The following is a 16,179-nucleotide window of genomic DNA, read 5'->3' on the forward strand; positions in this document are numbered from 1 at the left end:
TGCAAATGGACAGAGTTAGAGAATAACGTTGTAATTGCAAAAGCCTAGTGTGCGCTAATTACATAGCCTTTAGACACACTAGGCTGTGTGTGGGCAGCAGAATGGACCATGCTGATGGCTATGACAGAGACCAGGGGATGTTCACATCACTGATTTACCCTTTCAGCATCTCATGGACAAAACCTTTCCGAAAGCCAAAATGTGTCGTGTGGAAGACAGGAAATAAAGCTGTGTGTGTGTCTTGAGAATTTATGGGTTTGTGTGCGAGGAAGTGAGAAAAGGTGACAAGGATATATGATTAATCGGCGGAAAGGCTTGACAGAATTGTGATTGTATGTGTAATTGTGTGTGTGTCCTGTGGCTCTCATATTTCCTCTAGTCTGAAGCCCAGATGCTTTTTGGCTCACAGCCTATTACACACCCCATCTCTTTCGCTTCTGATTCTTCATGCATTACTAAACCTTAGGTCCCGTAATCGATAATGTGTGTGTGTGTGTGTGTGTGTGTGTGTGGCAGCGCATCTTTTCTTACTCATTCCATTCTCTCAATCTCTCTACACCTAATTGGCTCATTCATCAGCAAAGATAAATAGCCTTCCATTGTTTAAAGTGTCACAGGAAAATGCTGTATCCCCTTTTCTTTCAGCTCAGTGTTTCTATCTCTGTTTTTTCAATGTGTTGTCGTTTCTTAAGTCCACCTGGATGAATCTGTCCATGGACAACTCTTCCCATTGGCATTTAGCAGTTTTTGTGAAACAGTTCTTTTTGAGTCTGTATGTTGATGTGAGTTTTTTCCTTCGAATCCCTCAAATGAACCTCAGGATTCTGTCTTGTTTTCTCTCACCACCTTACCTGCACGCATACATCCATAAATAAGCAGAAACCTTTTCCCTGCTGAAGAGAATACCGTTAAACCAACCCTAAATTTGTTTGCTTGTCTTAGCTGGTTTAGGATGGTGTATTGGCCAGCCTTCTGGGAGACCAGTTAAGAGCAGAAAACCATATTTGGCAGGTTTAAGCTTTTGTTTTCAGCAGGGAGAGACTTCTATCAGCTGACAAGGATAAGATTCCTTTATGGTTGGTCGTTCCTGCTTTCTTTACCACAATTATTATGGCCCATAAACCGTATATCAGCAGTCGCCCATCTTGTTTCTTCCAAGACCTATAACTAACAACTCTTTACTCCCACAGCCCCACCGGTAGTAGTCGCTATGCCTCCTCGGGTGAGCTGAGCCGTGGCAGCTCCCAACTCAGTGAGGAGTTTGGCCCAGAGGATGGTGAGAGCTTCCGAGGTTCCGGAGAGTTCTACGATGAGAATGACTCCTACCATTCCTGCCATTCCTCCGTTAGCTATGGTAAAGACTCACCTGGTTGGGATCCAGATGAGCCGCATGGCGTCTACAGTGATGATGGGGAGTATAACAAAGATGGAGGTGAAGAAGGTGCACTCTATGATGAAGAGGATGGTGAGATCTATGAGCAAGAGCAAAGGGAGTATCCTTATGAGGAGGAAGAGGAAGGAATGGTGTATGAAGAGGACGGAGACCTTTATCCACTGGATGGTACTCTCAGTGAAGAGCAGGAGCCACCTTACACCCCTACCCCAACCAGCACTGCCCCAGCGTTAGCTCCTGAGGCCCCAACCAGCCGTCCACCACTGGAGAAACAGGCTTCCATACACCAGCAACAGCCACCACAATCTCAACCACCATTCCAGACCATTGAGCCTAAGCGAAAGTCACCGCCCCCACAGCAGCCACAGGGTGTTTTTGCCAAGGTCCCTCATACCTTGACCCCACCACGAGTCTCAGAGTTGGAGCCTGAGAAGGTCCCAACACCTGCAGGCAAGCTGGCAGCTCCTTCTGAGGAACCTTTGCTTACCCCTGCTTCTGAGGTCCTGCCTGAAGCAGAACAAGAAAAGAAAGATGCTCCTCCAGAGAGGTAAGCTTGTCCTTGGAGAAGGTGTAGCCTTTCATGACATTTTGCTGAATGCAAGTTATATCTAAAAAAAAATGTCCATCCTTTCCCAGCACACCAAAGTTGGAGCCACCTGTGGACCCTGCACTAAGGGCCAAAGCCAACTGGCTGCGACTCTTCAACAGGGTTCGCCTTCAACTTCAGGAGGTAAATGAGGTCTTGTGAAGCCTGACATTGATACTATATTTGTTTGATTAGCTTTCTCCAAGTACATAGTAATTCAGTAACCAATCAAAGTTTGCCAGCTTGCTTATGCCCAGTACAGTTGGTTCTGTTGGCCAACACTGGGTTGTCAGTTTTTGGTTAGTCTTCTTGCCCGGCGTTGTTGTCCTTTTTCTTGCCTGTCTTGTCCACGTCATGTTACTTTTTTGTCACTTGCTTTTAAGTTTACATTTTACATATGTTTACAATACAAGTCTTTGTTTTGAGATTTCATGCCCTGCCCCCTCTTTGTGTTCAACCCCATTTGTTTTTGCTTTTTTGTGTTTTATTTCTTTCAGTTTTTTGTCATTGCCATGATGATTGTCATGTTCTTCACTGCTTTACTGAAGCTGGACAAGCAGTCTGAAAGGTGGGTGTGACTATGTGTGGGTCCAAATTAAACACATATTCCTGACCGATGGCTGCAGCCTGCTTCCTCTGAGATACTCATGGAGTTGTGATGAAAGAATAATGATGGATGAGATAAAGATGTCCGGCAAATCCAGTCTAATTATGAGAGAGTCCTGCAACTGACGTCAATGAGATCAGCTGACTGCAGGCTCTTTCTCCTCTCAAAACAGACAATGGTCTTTTTTCTTTATTATAAATTATATCATTGAAATTACATTGTGAGGTCTGCATGGATATTGAAAAAATGTTAAATATGGTTTAGCAGATGGATTAAAGAGAGATGTAGAGATCTGTCACTGACCCTGCTGTAACTCCCTGTTGTCCCCAGGCTCGAGGCGAGACTCCAGGACTTGCGTCACTCTTTTTGCAAGCAGGGTGAGTGTCACCAAAGGACTGCAGCTAATTTTTCAGAGCAGCTATGCGTCTGAGCAATTCAAACTTCATGCTTTAGATGATATATAATTTATGTAAACATTTAAACATCAGGAAGTACCTGAAGCTTTTATGAATCACTATGACGAATACGCTTTAGGGGTGGGCGGATCGATCCTAATATCGGTAATATCAATGCCAACGTTTGTATTGGTATTGGAACAATACTAGCCCGATTAGATTGAAACCCAAGGTTATTTTTCTCTCCTCTATACTTAATACATTGCTTAATACATTTAACAAAGATTAGACTAGTCTGTGTGTGTATATATATCGCTCTTTTTACATCTCGAATGCAAACATTGCTGCTCCTCCCCTGCTATGCTGTTTTGTTGTCATGCCTTCATGTGACTCAGTGGCTTCAAGCGCAAGCGGATACTTTTGGCTGCAGTGAGAGATAGAATGGTATAAATTCGCTACTGTCACAACACCACCAACTTAACCACCTTATTTTTCAATGTGGACGTAAGCCTTTTTCTCTGTGAATGTTCAAGACTTCTGCTTCATTATGCACAGTAGGGAAATAATGAGAAAAATAACAGAGTGCAATAAACAGTAACATTTTTTGTTTTATCCACCCTGTGTGTCGGTTCACAACATCAATCAGCAAGATGAACTGTTCTGTATAGCTTAAAATTGCAGAAATGTATAAGACTGGAAGTCAGACACATAAAATTTACTTTATTTGGCCTTTTTATACCACTGACTTTAACGTTTAAGCCACGTTAAGCGTTTTTTTTTTATTATTATTATTAATGGTTTCTATCAAAGGAAAACACTTAACATGCATGCACTTTGTGTTCATATCCTGGGCTGCTTGTCTGCATATAGTTTATATCATCAGTACACTGAGGTTTTTTATACCTTTTAATATTACTTTCTTAATGCAATAAGCCACTTTTTTATTTTAGTTATTTATTTTTTTACGTTATAACGATTTTCTATTGGAGGAAAATGCTTAACACGAAGCTTTACTTATTGTTTTTTTTTTATTGTTTTTTATGTGTAATGTAAATCAAATGTAAATTCAGTTAATGTTTTTAAGCTTTTTATATTTATTCCAAAATAATAACTCAAGGCAGTATACATTTTAACAATATATTTAGTTAGTTCAGTTACTCTTTTTAATTTTTAAACTTGTAACTATTTTTGATTTTTTTTTCAGATGATCATTAAAAGATCGGTAAATATTAGTCAAAGACAGAGATTTACCTCAAATTTCAAGCTGATTACTCATTAAAAACTCCCACAGATCATGCCTTTTTAAATCTTACTTTGACATAACAAAGAGGTTATCTGTAAGTGTATGAGTTGTTTATTTACTTTTTAAATTAGTTTTCCAATTAACACTATTATATTGTTAATTTAGACTGATCCGCAAACTTGAAATGCACAGAAAAACAAAAGGCAGGATTAATCACATGAAACATCCACAGTCCAACATAACCAGTCATATCCAATCATATCGCAGTAGAGGCATTGTCTCCTTTCACGTTACTTTCTCCCATTCATTCTCAATTACCCCCCAACAAACTCAAGGCACGCTTCAGGGGGTCTGTTAAAACTCAATGGGCTCAGGGGAGGCCAGAGAGACGCGGACTGCCGCTGTAACTTTACCTGCTGGTATTACTGTTGGATAATGTTTCTTTAGAAAAACAAGTGATTTATATACTTTTTTATGTTATATTTTGTCAACTTGGCATTGTTTTATTTCTTTACTACAGTTCATTCAATATTTTATATATATATATATATATATATATATATATATATATATATATATATATATATATATATATATATATATATATATAACCATTTGATCCGCAGGCCTGGAGGTGCTCTTTACAGCATAGACAGCATGCCTGACTTACGCAAGAGGAAAGCCATCCCTCTCGTCCGAGACCTGGTGAGTCACACAACCTCATCTGCCTCAGTGCGTCAAACTTTCAACTAAAGCATTGCTGGGTCCAACATCACCTTCCCAACTCTTCAAAAGCACCGTCCATACACATCAGAGGGGTTATTTTGGGCAGCAGTCTGTCAAGGGTCTGTAGTTCACAGAAGTCTCTGTGGCACATCTGTTTGAATCAAGGCTACAGGGTTAGACGTCATCAGAGCATGACTCAGCTCCATTCACCCTGTAGACTGATGCATCTCCTGCCTCAATGTCTCCTTTACAGTCCCATTCATTTAGGCCTGTGTATTTTTGCCTGAGCTGACTTCATTGTCTGCTAACCTTGTTTTGTGCCTGTAACCTACTTTGGGAGCTTATTGAACTTTTCCTCTGATGCATCATTGGTTCTCGCATGGATAGAGGAAATACAGATGCTAAAGCCAACAAGAAATCTAGATTGATCCAACTAATAATACATGTTTCTGGTCTTATCATGCCTAATTCATCAGTGCATGTTCAAAAACAAGCAAGATGCGATGTAATAATAACCACATTTAAATGTAGCTATTAATTCAATCTGGTTACAGCCAACACAATGTATTAATTTAGTGCTAAATTGATTGCATTGCAATTAAATTAAGTGTTAACAAAATGCTAAAGAGTTGTGTTGCATTAGTGCATGTTTATTATCTACATCGACAAGCTGCAGAATCCATTTTTGAGTTTACTTGTTAACAACGCTTTCTGAAGAAGCTTTTCATTAGATTGACAGGAGAGTTAGTTGTGTATTGATTAAACAAAGTAACAAGAGCCAAAAAAAAAATAAAAAACGTTCATTAGCTGACAGCTGTTGTGTAGGTCTGGCTGTACTTATCCTGGCAGCCTTCACTGGAGATCTGTCAGAGCTGGCTTTGACGCTACAGACTGGAAGATGAGGGAGAAATTAGCATACTGCACTAAACAGCTCCGCAGTTAGTCGGTTTTAATCCATCTTACCGTCACCGATACTGACTCTAAGAGTCAGACGCCAAAGTGCTGACTTGAGCAGAATGAAAATGCATGTCAAAAACGATTCAACTAGAGACAAAGTACCTCCTCCCTCTCTTTCTTTCTCTCTCTCTGCTCTCTCTGTATTTCAGTCTTCCACATGCATTCTTGTTGGACAAACACTTTTTTGTGGCCTCTTTATGTAAATACTTTCTCCATGTGGCCTCTTTACATGAATACTTTTCTCCAAGTCAGTAGATCTATAAAAAGTAAAACCTTTTTTACTTAATCAACCCTGTTTGAGTTGATGTATGAATTAAAAACTTGCCGTGTTACCTTTGGCAAAATTCTAAAATGTTTTTGATTTTGTTTTATTTCTTTTTTCCAATGCCTAACCTCCTGCAGGCAATGGTAAGTATTCACCTTTTCAGCACTCATGGGTTAAAGGCTTCAGTTCCAACCACAAACTCAACATATACATACATTTTCTCCTAATTTTATTTTGAGACCTACTTTTTTTTTCTCTCTTGTAGTCCCTTGTCCAGAACTCTCGAAAAGCAGGTATCACTTCTGCTATGGCCTCCAGCACACTTAACAATGAAGAATTGGTATGTCAACAAGACCCGTTATCTTCCTGGACATTGATATTTTGCACTCCAGAAGTGTTTTCCATTTACCTGTTGGTTTATTATGACCATGCAGAAGAGTCACGTCTATAAGAAGTCCCTGCAGGCTTTGATCTACCCCATTTCCTGTACTACACCACACAACTTTGAGGTGTGGACGGCCACCACCCCCACCTACTGCTACGAGTGCGAGGGGCTTCTGTGGGGCATCGCTCGTCAGGGCATGCGCTGCACCGAGTGTGGGGTCAAGTGTCACGAGAAGTGTCAAGATTTGCTTAATGCAGATTGTTTACAGAGTAAGATGCTCGATACAAAAAATACACTACTCTTCAAAAGTTTGGGAAAAGTTTCAGAAATCATTCTAAAATATGATCAAGATTGGAAACAGTTTGTGCCGATTAATATTTTTTTGTTAATAAGTCGGAATGGGAAAAACAGAGTAATTATGCTGAAAATTCAGCTTTGCGTCACAGTAATAAATTATGTTTTACAGTATATTAAAACAGAAAGTCGTTATTTTACAATATCATAGTTTTTTTCTGTATTTTTGATCAAATATATTCATCATTGATGAGCAAAAGAAACGGCTTAAAAATATAAAAAAACGTAATGATCCCACAATCTGTGAACAATAGTATATATATTTATATAGAAAACATTCCATATATTTTTTTAAAATATATAACTATTTATAATTTTTTGTTATATTCAAATATCCGTCAAAAGTTTGGGAAAATATATTGTTTTTATCGTATTTTATTTGAATATAAATACAGTAAAAACAGAATTATTGTGAAATATTGTTACTCTTATTACTACAGTAGAACGTTTTTTTTCCAGTATATTTTAAAATGTATTTTATTTCTCTGATGAGAGCTGAATTTTCATCAGCCATTCCAGCAGCTCATATATTCATATTTTTTCATATTACTTTTTTTTTTTACTTTTATTTGAAATATAAATCTTTTGCAACATTATAAATATGTTCACTGTTAATTGTAATACATTTAATTGCATTCTCGTAGAATAAGTTCGTATCTTTAAAAAAAAATGTTATTTTTTAGTTATTTCTTGGTATTTTATCACAGTTTTCGCAAAAAAATAAAGCAATGAAAACATTAAAAATAAGAGAAATATTATTGATGTCTTGAGTCAGTGTATTTCTGAAGGATCTAAAGACTGGAGTAATGGCTGCTGAAAATTCAGCTTTGCCATCATATGAAAACATTAGATTTTTAAATATATTAACATAGAAAACTGTTATTTTAAATTGATCGAATACATGCAGCCATGGTGGGAATAAGAGATTTCTATCAAAAACATCAAAAAACCACATCCGTTCCAATCCTTATCCATCTTCCACAGGGGCGGCGGAGAAGAGCTCTAAGCATGGAGCTGAGGATCGCACGCAGAACATCATCATGGTGTTGAAAGACCGCATGAAGATCCGTGAACGCAACAAACCTGAGATATTCGAGCTGATTCAGGATGTGTTTGGAGTCATCAAGGCAACACACGTGGCACATATGAAGCAGGTCAAGCAAAGCGTCCTGGACGGGACGTCCAAGTGGTCAGCCAAGATCAGCATCACCGGTAACGACCCACTTTGACTAGAACAAGTTTGTCATATCAGTTAATATTAATATGAACCCTGTTGTTTTTCCGATCAGTATTATGTGCCCAGGGCCTGCAAGCAAAGGACAAAACTGGCTCCAGTGATCCCTACGTTACGGTGCAAGTAGGCAAGACCAAAAAACGAACCAAGACCATCTACGGCAACCTCAATCCTGTATGGGACGAGAGCTTCAATTTGTAAGTGGCTTCAAATTTCAATTAATATGTGTCAAACTTGTTGAGGATTAGTGCTTATGGTGATACGAAAACATCTCAACAGTGAGTGTCACAACTCTTCCGATCGGATCAAAGTGCGCGTTTGGGACGAGGATGACGATATTAAGTCCAGAGTAAAGCAGAAGTTCAAACGAGAGTCTGACGATTTCCTCGGCCAGACTATCATTGAAGTTCGAACGCTGAGTGGAGAAATGGACGTCTGGTACAACCTGGGTGAGCAGCCAAGCATTAATTCCATAAATGTAATGTATATATTTATGTTGCGCACAGAACAGCAATGTAATGCTCAAAGATCAGACAATCTCAACTTTGACCCCATTTGCCAATGACCTTTAAAAGCAAAGCCAGGGATTACAGAACAGTTAGCGGGACATCATTAGGTGGGCGGTCACATATCATATCTTGTCTTATATATATCAGGCTACATTTACACAACGACGATGAAGTAAAAAACGGAAAAGATTTTAAAGTTTCACGTATACACTACAACATTTTCAAAACAATTAGCATTTATACATATCTGCGAAAACGGCCAAAAACGCCCAAAACTGCCAGGCCAGTAGTTGGCGCCGTCACCTTGTTAGTAAACAGTACCTGTAGGGAAGCGACGATTCTATGATATATTTGATGTGTTTCTGCTGTTGGTTGTAATATTGGTGAAGTAAATCCACACTTTCCTGAAGAAGCATTAGCAAACTCTTGAGCAGCAACAACAGTGCCATGTACTCTACCATTTCACATGTTTATTCGCACTTGCTTTTAAAATCAACACGTACTGCACATATCTACATACCTAATATACTACGCACACACATGACGTTTTCAAAAACTTGCACTATGAAACCCAATTTCCAAAATATTTGTCATTATACCCAAAAACGCCATTGTCGTGTAAACGAACAGACAAACTGCTTATGAAGTTTACTGCTTTTTTGCTGTAGTGTAAACAGCCCTCAAAGTGAATGGCATCTTTTTTTTGCTCAGTTTGACTCACTTACTTGCTAACATACTGTAGCAGCCTTGTAAAATTGGCATTGCATCCCACTACCTTGCGAAAAAGACACTTGAAAGTTTTACTGCATTAAAAAATTACAAATGGAAGTTACACATTTTACTTTACATTTTTCTAGAACTTTTAAGATCAACACTGGGTCATTTGACTTCAAAATATACTTTTTTCTCCATATGATTTTTCATATGATTTTGTTTGCCTTGTGGATTATTGTTTTTTATTACAATTTTTGTACAGTTTTATTTTTCTTACAATTTTATGGATGATGTGTGTGTGTGTGGGGGGGGGGGGGGTTGGTGTGGGTGTGTGTGTGTGTTTTTGGACAGTTTTCATTTTTGCATACAATTTTTGTATGCTTTTCTTTTAAGTACAGTTTCCTTTTATTTCCATATAATTTTCATATTTCATAAAATGTTTAATATTTTTTTGTAGGATTTTCCTTTCCATATTAATTTCTTTTTTAATAACTTTGTGACATTTTTTTCTGGTTTTTGAACAATTGTACCAACCTCATTTTGCTTCCTTTCAGACAAGCGAACAGACAAGTCTGCTGTATCTGGAGCCATTCGTATGCACATCAGTGTGGAGATCAAAGGAGAGGAAACTGTAGCTCCATACCACGTCCAGTACACTTGCTTGCACGAGGTCAGTCTGATGCTTTCATGATCATATTAGTCAATCTCATTTTCCACCTACAATTTTTTATTAGCAAGCTTAAGTCCATAGTATCAAATTAGTCCTTAGTGAATTGATCCTCTTTCCATCTCTCCATAGAACCTTTTCCACTATCTAACGGACATCCAGAATAATGGGGTGGTGAAGATACCAGATGCCAAGGGTGATGATGCATGGAAGGTTTACTTTGAAGAGACGCCTCAAGAAATCGTAGATGAGTTTGCCATGCGTTACGGAGTGGAGTCCATTTATCAAGCTATGACGTATGATTCTTTTCTTCTAAAAGTTTTGCCATTGACATTTTAGCTGTTTGCTTATGTACTTTTTGTTCCTTCTAGACATTTTGCCTGTTTGTCATCAAAGTACATGTGTCCTGGAGTGCCTGCGGTCATGAGCACCCTACTGGCCAACATCAACGCTTACTACGCTCACACAACCCAGGCCACCAACAATGTGTCTGCCTCTGACCGTTTCGCTGCCTCCAACTTTGGGGTGAGTGCTTCATCCAGCCATACCGAAAAGGAAGATTTCAGCATTGAAGTGTTTGTACTAATTATTTGGGATGGTTTTGTATTTGTTCTTTGTAGAAAGAGCGATTTGTCAAGCTTCTGGACCAGCTTCACAACTCACTGAGGATTGACCTCTCTATGTACAGGGTATTGTGACTTTTTGGTGTTTCCTTGAGTAGTCACACCTTTTCTTGTTTCTGAATAAAGGATCTTTCTAAACTAAAGGTAAATGGTTAGTGTGGTGTTCACTTGCAGGTGGGTTCATTGAATCAGACAAATTAGATGTTTAATGTGATGTCATATAAAAGCTTTAAAGGTACAAATGACCAAAAATGTCAAAAAACCTCTAGGCTAGTGTTATATATTTTGTCCAGCTGATTACTAACAATATCTATAATGTTTTCAACTATTTGTAAATCATGAGAAAATCATGAGATGTAGAAACCACATGACATCAACAGTGTCGTTGACAAATGCGGAAGTAGCTTCACGACAAACTTCTACTAGAAAGAGATGCCGATCTCGCTTGTTTTACTCGCCAGGTGAGTTGTTTTGATTAGTATCTTTACAGAAAACGTATGCTATTATAACGATCAACAAGATTAGTATTATGGGGCATACATGCCAAACGCGGGGCATCACGTCTCTAGACCCGAGCGAGGACGCGTCTGAACCATAGTCTGATTGCATCTTTTCATTGACTTTGTATGTAAACTACTCGCGCAAATCGTTGAACTCGCGTTAAATCCATGATATATCTTTCCGTCTGATTGATGGCCGTCAGCGGTTGGGTAGAAGACAACAAATCATTCCACGCTCCTTCTTAGAGTCATCAAAACATGCGATTGTTATTGTTTTGGTAATGCGCCCTCTCGTGGCAGGTCCTACAACCTGTACCTTTAAGGTTTATTGAAATGTCTGAAATATCTGGGGAAGAAATGAGTATTGATGACAAAGAGACCCATTCTTGTGTGTGTTTAGAATAATTTCCCAGCTAGCAGTCCAGAGAGACTGCAGGACCTCAAATCTACTGTGGACCTACTAACCAGTATCACATTCTTCAGGATGAAGGTTAGTTGAAATCCCTGATGCTTAGATTGGTCGGGTGGGGGGGTATTTTTTGTGTAATTTTCATGTGATTTTGTTTTCAATATAATGTTCAGTGATAATTTAAAAAAAAAAGTTTTTGTTGTTTGTGATGTTTTGTATGATTTTCCTTTTTTCGATTTTATAAAAAAAAAAAAATCCCAATTTTTTCAGTTTTGTGTTTTTTTTTTATATAGTTTTATTAGTTTCCTTTCTGTGCAATTTTCTTTTTTTCTTTTTTTGGAATATTTTCTTGTTTCTTACCATTTTCCTACAGTTTTCTTTGCTTTGCGGTTTTCGTTTTATTATTTTTCTACAGTTGTCATTTTAATACAATTTTCTTTTTTTGTGCAATTCTTTTTTTTGTTCTTTTTTTTCATATAATTCTTTTGCAGTTTTATTTTCCACATGGTGTTGTGCTACAGTTTTAGTTTTTTCTATAATTTCTGAATGATTCTTTCTTTTTTTAGACCACCTCATTTTGCACAGTTTTCTATGCAATCGTTCATATCAATCAATTTATCCATCTGAATGGACCATTGACTTTTTTCTCCAGGTCCAAGAGCTCCAGAGTCCTCCTCGTGCCAGCCAGGTAGTAAAGGACTGTGTGAAGGCTTGCCTCAACTCTACCTACGAATACATTTTCAACAACTGCCACGAGCTGTATAGTCGAGAATACCAAACAGACCCGGTAGGTCGACACTTCCTGGACCAGAGACCCTGTTCAGCCCCAGAGCTCTTTGCTACGGGAGCATCCAAGTCATTTTATCAGAGCAGTTCATCCTGCTGCTTTTGTTTATGGGGCTTTGAAGATGTTACAGGCTTCCCTCATAAATATTAAACACGCTTCCTGTTGAATTAAACATCTAACCCTGGGCTACTTACTATATTTTGCTGCAGAGCTTTGCAGGTTTGTTATATATCGTGTTCCCCTGGAGTGGTTGGCATATTTTTGTTTGTTTGCTGCCATTCCTGCTGTTCGCCTTAGTGGGGTAATTTCTTCCAGAGGTTGGCAGATTATGAAAAGCCAAAACATGCTTCAAGCTACCATTTCAAAATGAATTCCTTTTGTGCAGAACAAAAAAGGCGAGGTTCCTCCAGAGGAACAAGGTCCAAGTATCAAGAATCTAGACTTCTGGTCTAAGCTAATCACCCTCATTGTTTCAATTATTGAAGAGGACAAGAACTCCTACACCCCCTGTCTTAACCAGTGAGTCCGGCACCATTTTATTGCACAAAATGTACATTCATAAACCTTTTGAGGGTCTTAATATTATGTATTTTGGTCCACACAGGTTTCCGCAGGAGCTCAATGTTGGAAAGATCAGCGCAGAGGTTATGTGGAACCTGTTTGCCCAAGATATGAAGTATGCAATGGAAGGTGAGTCGAAGCTAAGAAGCTTTTCTTGATCTATCTAGCCTTTGTATCAATTGATTCTTGGTTTCGTAGACTAGATCCTCATTAAAAAGTTTCAGCTGTAGGTCTCTAATGCTTATAACTTGACTGACTGATGAGATGCAATAAAAAAAAGTTTGCTTCTTAGTTAGATTTTTAGTTAGGAACACGAGCGTGGCAGGATTTCTCACTTATAGCCACTTAAATTTCACACTTGGTGAAAAGTCGACATGTGGTGGAGTTCTTCTCATCTGCTGATTCAGTAGGGGTTCTCCGCTCTGCATAGATGTATTATGTGCTGTTATATCTAGAACTGTTTCATGAAGGGCTTTTGTCTTCACCTCGTGGCTTTCAGAGCACGAAAAGAACCGCTTGTGCAAGAGTGCCGATTACATGAACCTGCACTTCAAAGTCAAGTGGCTTTACAATGAATACTGCAAAGACCTGCCTTTCTTCAAGAGCCGAGTGCCTGAATATCCCACGTGAGTGACTCCAAACGTCTCCCATCTCGCATGCGTATTATCCGAGTCATGTACACTCAAAATGACACTGTGACTGTGGTATGATGGGTAATAGACCTTTAGAGATGATGTTACTCTGCAGGTGGTTTGAGCCATTTGTCATCCAGTGGTTGGACGAGAATGAGGAGGTGTCTCGAGACTTTTTGCATGGAGCCCTGGAGCGTGACAAGAAAGATGGGGTGAGATTTATATCTCTTGCCTTTTGGTTCCTTATCAGCCTTTGAAGTATCACCATTTGCAACTGCCAAGCCACTCCTTAGCAACCAAACAGAGTACCTTAGCATCCATTTTGCAAGACCTGTATATCGACATATATATATATAGCACAAGTACATATATTACATAAATAAAAACTTTTTATTGATGATTATTGGTGATTAATCGCAATTAATCGTTTGACGGCACTATCTAGTTATTATTATTATATTAAAATATATATAAGACCATTGAGTAAGTTAAAAACATATCTTTGCATGTCTTATTGAAACTGCTAACACTTTAGTTTATTGGTAACACTTCATTTTTACATATAGTTTGACTATTGCTTTAATACTAGTAAAAGTAATTCCTAGAATCTCTAAGAAAATTTCAAAGCAAAACTGTAAATTTACTGTAAAGCTATACTTAGCATTTAGCTTAGCAGCTGTAATAAGTTACAGTTACAGACCTCATGCCCCCAGCCAGACATGTCAAAATTTGATGAATGGGTGCCCTCTGGAGCACTTCAGCATGTTCCTGAGCCAATAAGAACACTCTTTAGTTCATTACTTTCACTGAGCCCTCTTTGGGAACCTGCCACAGTCTCACCTCGACCCAATTATTTCCAGACGAAAGAGCTCACGCCTGACGTCTGGCCGCAAATTGCTTGCGCGGTCTCTCGTGCCTTCTATTCTAAAACTTTTTCTGACTTGCACATCCAACTCTTTCTTTCCTCCAGTATCAGCAAACTTCAGAGCACGCTCTCTTCTCCTGTTCGGTAGTGGACGTCTTCTCGCAGCTTAATCAGAGCTTCGAGATCATTAAGAAGCTGGAGTGTCCAGACCCACAGATCGTGGGACACTACATGAAGAGATTTGCCAAGGTTCCACGTGATCATTCCATTAACATATTTTGTAAATCTGTTCGTTTTAGCCAAGTGCACAATGTGAGAGTTTATGTATGTCTTTTAAGAATATCGCTTGTCAGTTACTAAAACATTTAATCGGTGAGTAAATGTCATGTGCTTAGCTTAGATTTTGGTCGTGAGCTTTGGTTGCAGATTTCTGTAAGCATGATCAGTATGGATCATGTGAAGAAATGTTAGCTTAGCAAAATTAATATTGACCTTCATGGTCAATCTGTGAAATAGTTAGCATTTTCATTAGACTTGTTTTAACATGCTCTCCTTACCCCACAGACCATTAGCAATGTTCTGCTGTCCTATGCGGATATTATCTCAAGAGACTTCCCCAACCACTGCACCAAGGAGAAAGTGGTAATAGTCTAAAAATCCCTTTGGAATCAGGTTTATATTTTTTAAATAGTTGCTTATATCCTGAATCTATCTCATTTGTTTTGTTTCTGTTTTCCATTGATTTTAGAATGCAAAGGATGGCGCTGTCAAGGTATATTGATCTGAAATGGGTAGAAAATGCCCTGCAGCTTTTTGGTGGGTTGAGTTAGTCTTGTGTTGAATTTCATGCATTTTAACAAAGTGTTTTTGCTTCCCACAGCCATGCATCCTCATCAATAATATCCAGCAGCTAAGGGTACAGCTTGAGAAGATGTTTGAGGCCATGGGTGGCAAAGATGTAAGTGAACCACAAATATCCCAATATTATGGTTTGCTTCTTGAGCAAAGACCTACAACCTTCTGAGAACCTGGTCAAGTTCTGCCGATCTTGACCTTTGATTTTTGCTCCTTTCAGTTGAACGTTGAAGCTAGCGACATCTTGAAAGAACTCCAGGTGAAGCTCAACAATGTTTTGGATGACCTTGCAAGGATCTTTGCCACAAGGTGAGGCACCAAGGGATCAGGAAGAAGTAGATTTTTTGTTCTATTCTTGGAGTAACATCTGTTCTCCACCCACTAGTTTCCAACCAAACATTGAAGAAAATGTCAAGCAGATGGGTGACATACTTAGCCAGGTGAAGGGGACAGGAAACGTGCCAGCAAGTGCTTGCAGCAGCGTGGCACAGGATGCCGACAACGTCCTCCAGCCCATCATGGACTTCCTTGACAGCAAGTAAGATGCTAATCACTAGATTTAGACACTTTCTTGGACATTTCACACCTCTTTTTCACTCTTAACCTTTTTCCTCGTCAGCCTCACGCTGTTTGCCAAGATCTGTGAGAAGACAGTGTTGAAGCGAGTGCTGAAGGAGCTTTGGAAGCTGGTGATGAACACAATGGAGAAGACGATTGTTCTGCCACCTTTGACTGACCAAACGGTAATGAACGGTTTAGAATTGAATTAAGAACAGACTTTTGAGACGCACCTCGCGTAGAAATCATTTTATATAAATGCCAAAAGCGTTGTGTTTTCTGCTATGGATCATGAAGACTCTGAACAACTGGAAATGTATCTCCTCATGGCCAAACAAAACATGTCCCTTTCCA

At 38.9% G+C, this 16,179-nt stretch overlaps 1 protein-coding gene across 1 annotated transcript in view; it reads left to right on the forward strand.

Annotated features, from left to right (window-relative positions):
• unc13a (unc-13 homolog A (C. elegans)) overlaps window positions 1–16,179 on the forward strand; it is a 42,779-nt gene that overhangs the window by 14,362 nt on the left and 12,238 nt on the right. The window contains exons 11-37 of the mRNA XM_052590243.1: window positions 1,191–1,940; window positions 2,030–2,123; window positions 2,917–2,963; window positions 4,851–4,929; window positions 6,310–6,315; window positions 6,438–6,512; window positions 6,607–6,826; window positions 7,896–8,123; window positions 8,201–8,342; window positions 8,425–8,594; window positions 9,923–10,038; window positions 10,168–10,331; window positions 10,407–10,560; window positions 10,656–10,724; window positions 11,559–11,648; window positions 12,220–12,354; window positions 12,740–12,873; window positions 12,959–13,044; window positions 13,415–13,541; window positions 13,663–13,759; window positions 14,518–14,661; window positions 14,977–15,054; window positions 15,161–15,184; window positions 15,293–15,370; window positions 15,488–15,576; window positions 15,653–15,805; window positions 15,887–16,010. Coding sequence (XP_052446203.1) covers window positions 1,191–1,940; window positions 2,030–2,123; window positions 2,917–2,963; window positions 4,851–4,929; window positions 6,310–6,315; window positions 6,438–6,512; window positions 6,607–6,826; window positions 7,896–8,123; window positions 8,201–8,342; window positions 8,425–8,594; window positions 9,923–10,038; window positions 10,168–10,331; window positions 10,407–10,560; window positions 10,656–10,724; window positions 11,559–11,648; window positions 12,220–12,354; window positions 12,740–12,873; window positions 12,959–13,044; window positions 13,415–13,541; window positions 13,663–13,759; window positions 14,518–14,661; window positions 14,977–15,054; window positions 15,161–15,184; window positions 15,293–15,370; window positions 15,488–15,576; window positions 15,653–15,805; window positions 15,887–16,010 — 3,673 coding nt within the window. The remainder of the gene's footprint in view (window positions 1–1,190; window positions 1,941–2,029; window positions 2,124–2,916; window positions 2,964–4,850; window positions 4,930–6,309; window positions 6,316–6,437; window positions 6,513–6,606; window positions 6,827–7,895; window positions 8,124–8,200; window positions 8,343–8,424; window positions 8,595–9,922; window positions 10,039–10,167; window positions 10,332–10,406; window positions 10,561–10,655; window positions 10,725–11,558; window positions 11,649–12,219; window positions 12,355–12,739; window positions 12,874–12,958; window positions 13,045–13,414; window positions 13,542–13,662; window positions 13,760–14,517; window positions 14,662–14,976; window positions 15,055–15,160; window positions 15,185–15,292; window positions 15,371–15,487; window positions 15,577–15,652; window positions 15,806–15,886; window positions 16,011–16,179) is intronic.

Source organism: Carassius gibelio, chromosome B22 (genome assembly GCF_023724105.1).
Source record: "Carassius gibelio isolate Cgi1373 ecotype wild population from Czech Republic chromosome B22, carGib1.2-hapl.c, whole genome shotgun sequence".
Taxonomy (NCBI): Eukaryota; Metazoa; Chordata; class Actinopteri; order Cypriniformes; family Cyprinidae; genus Carassius; species Carassius gibelio.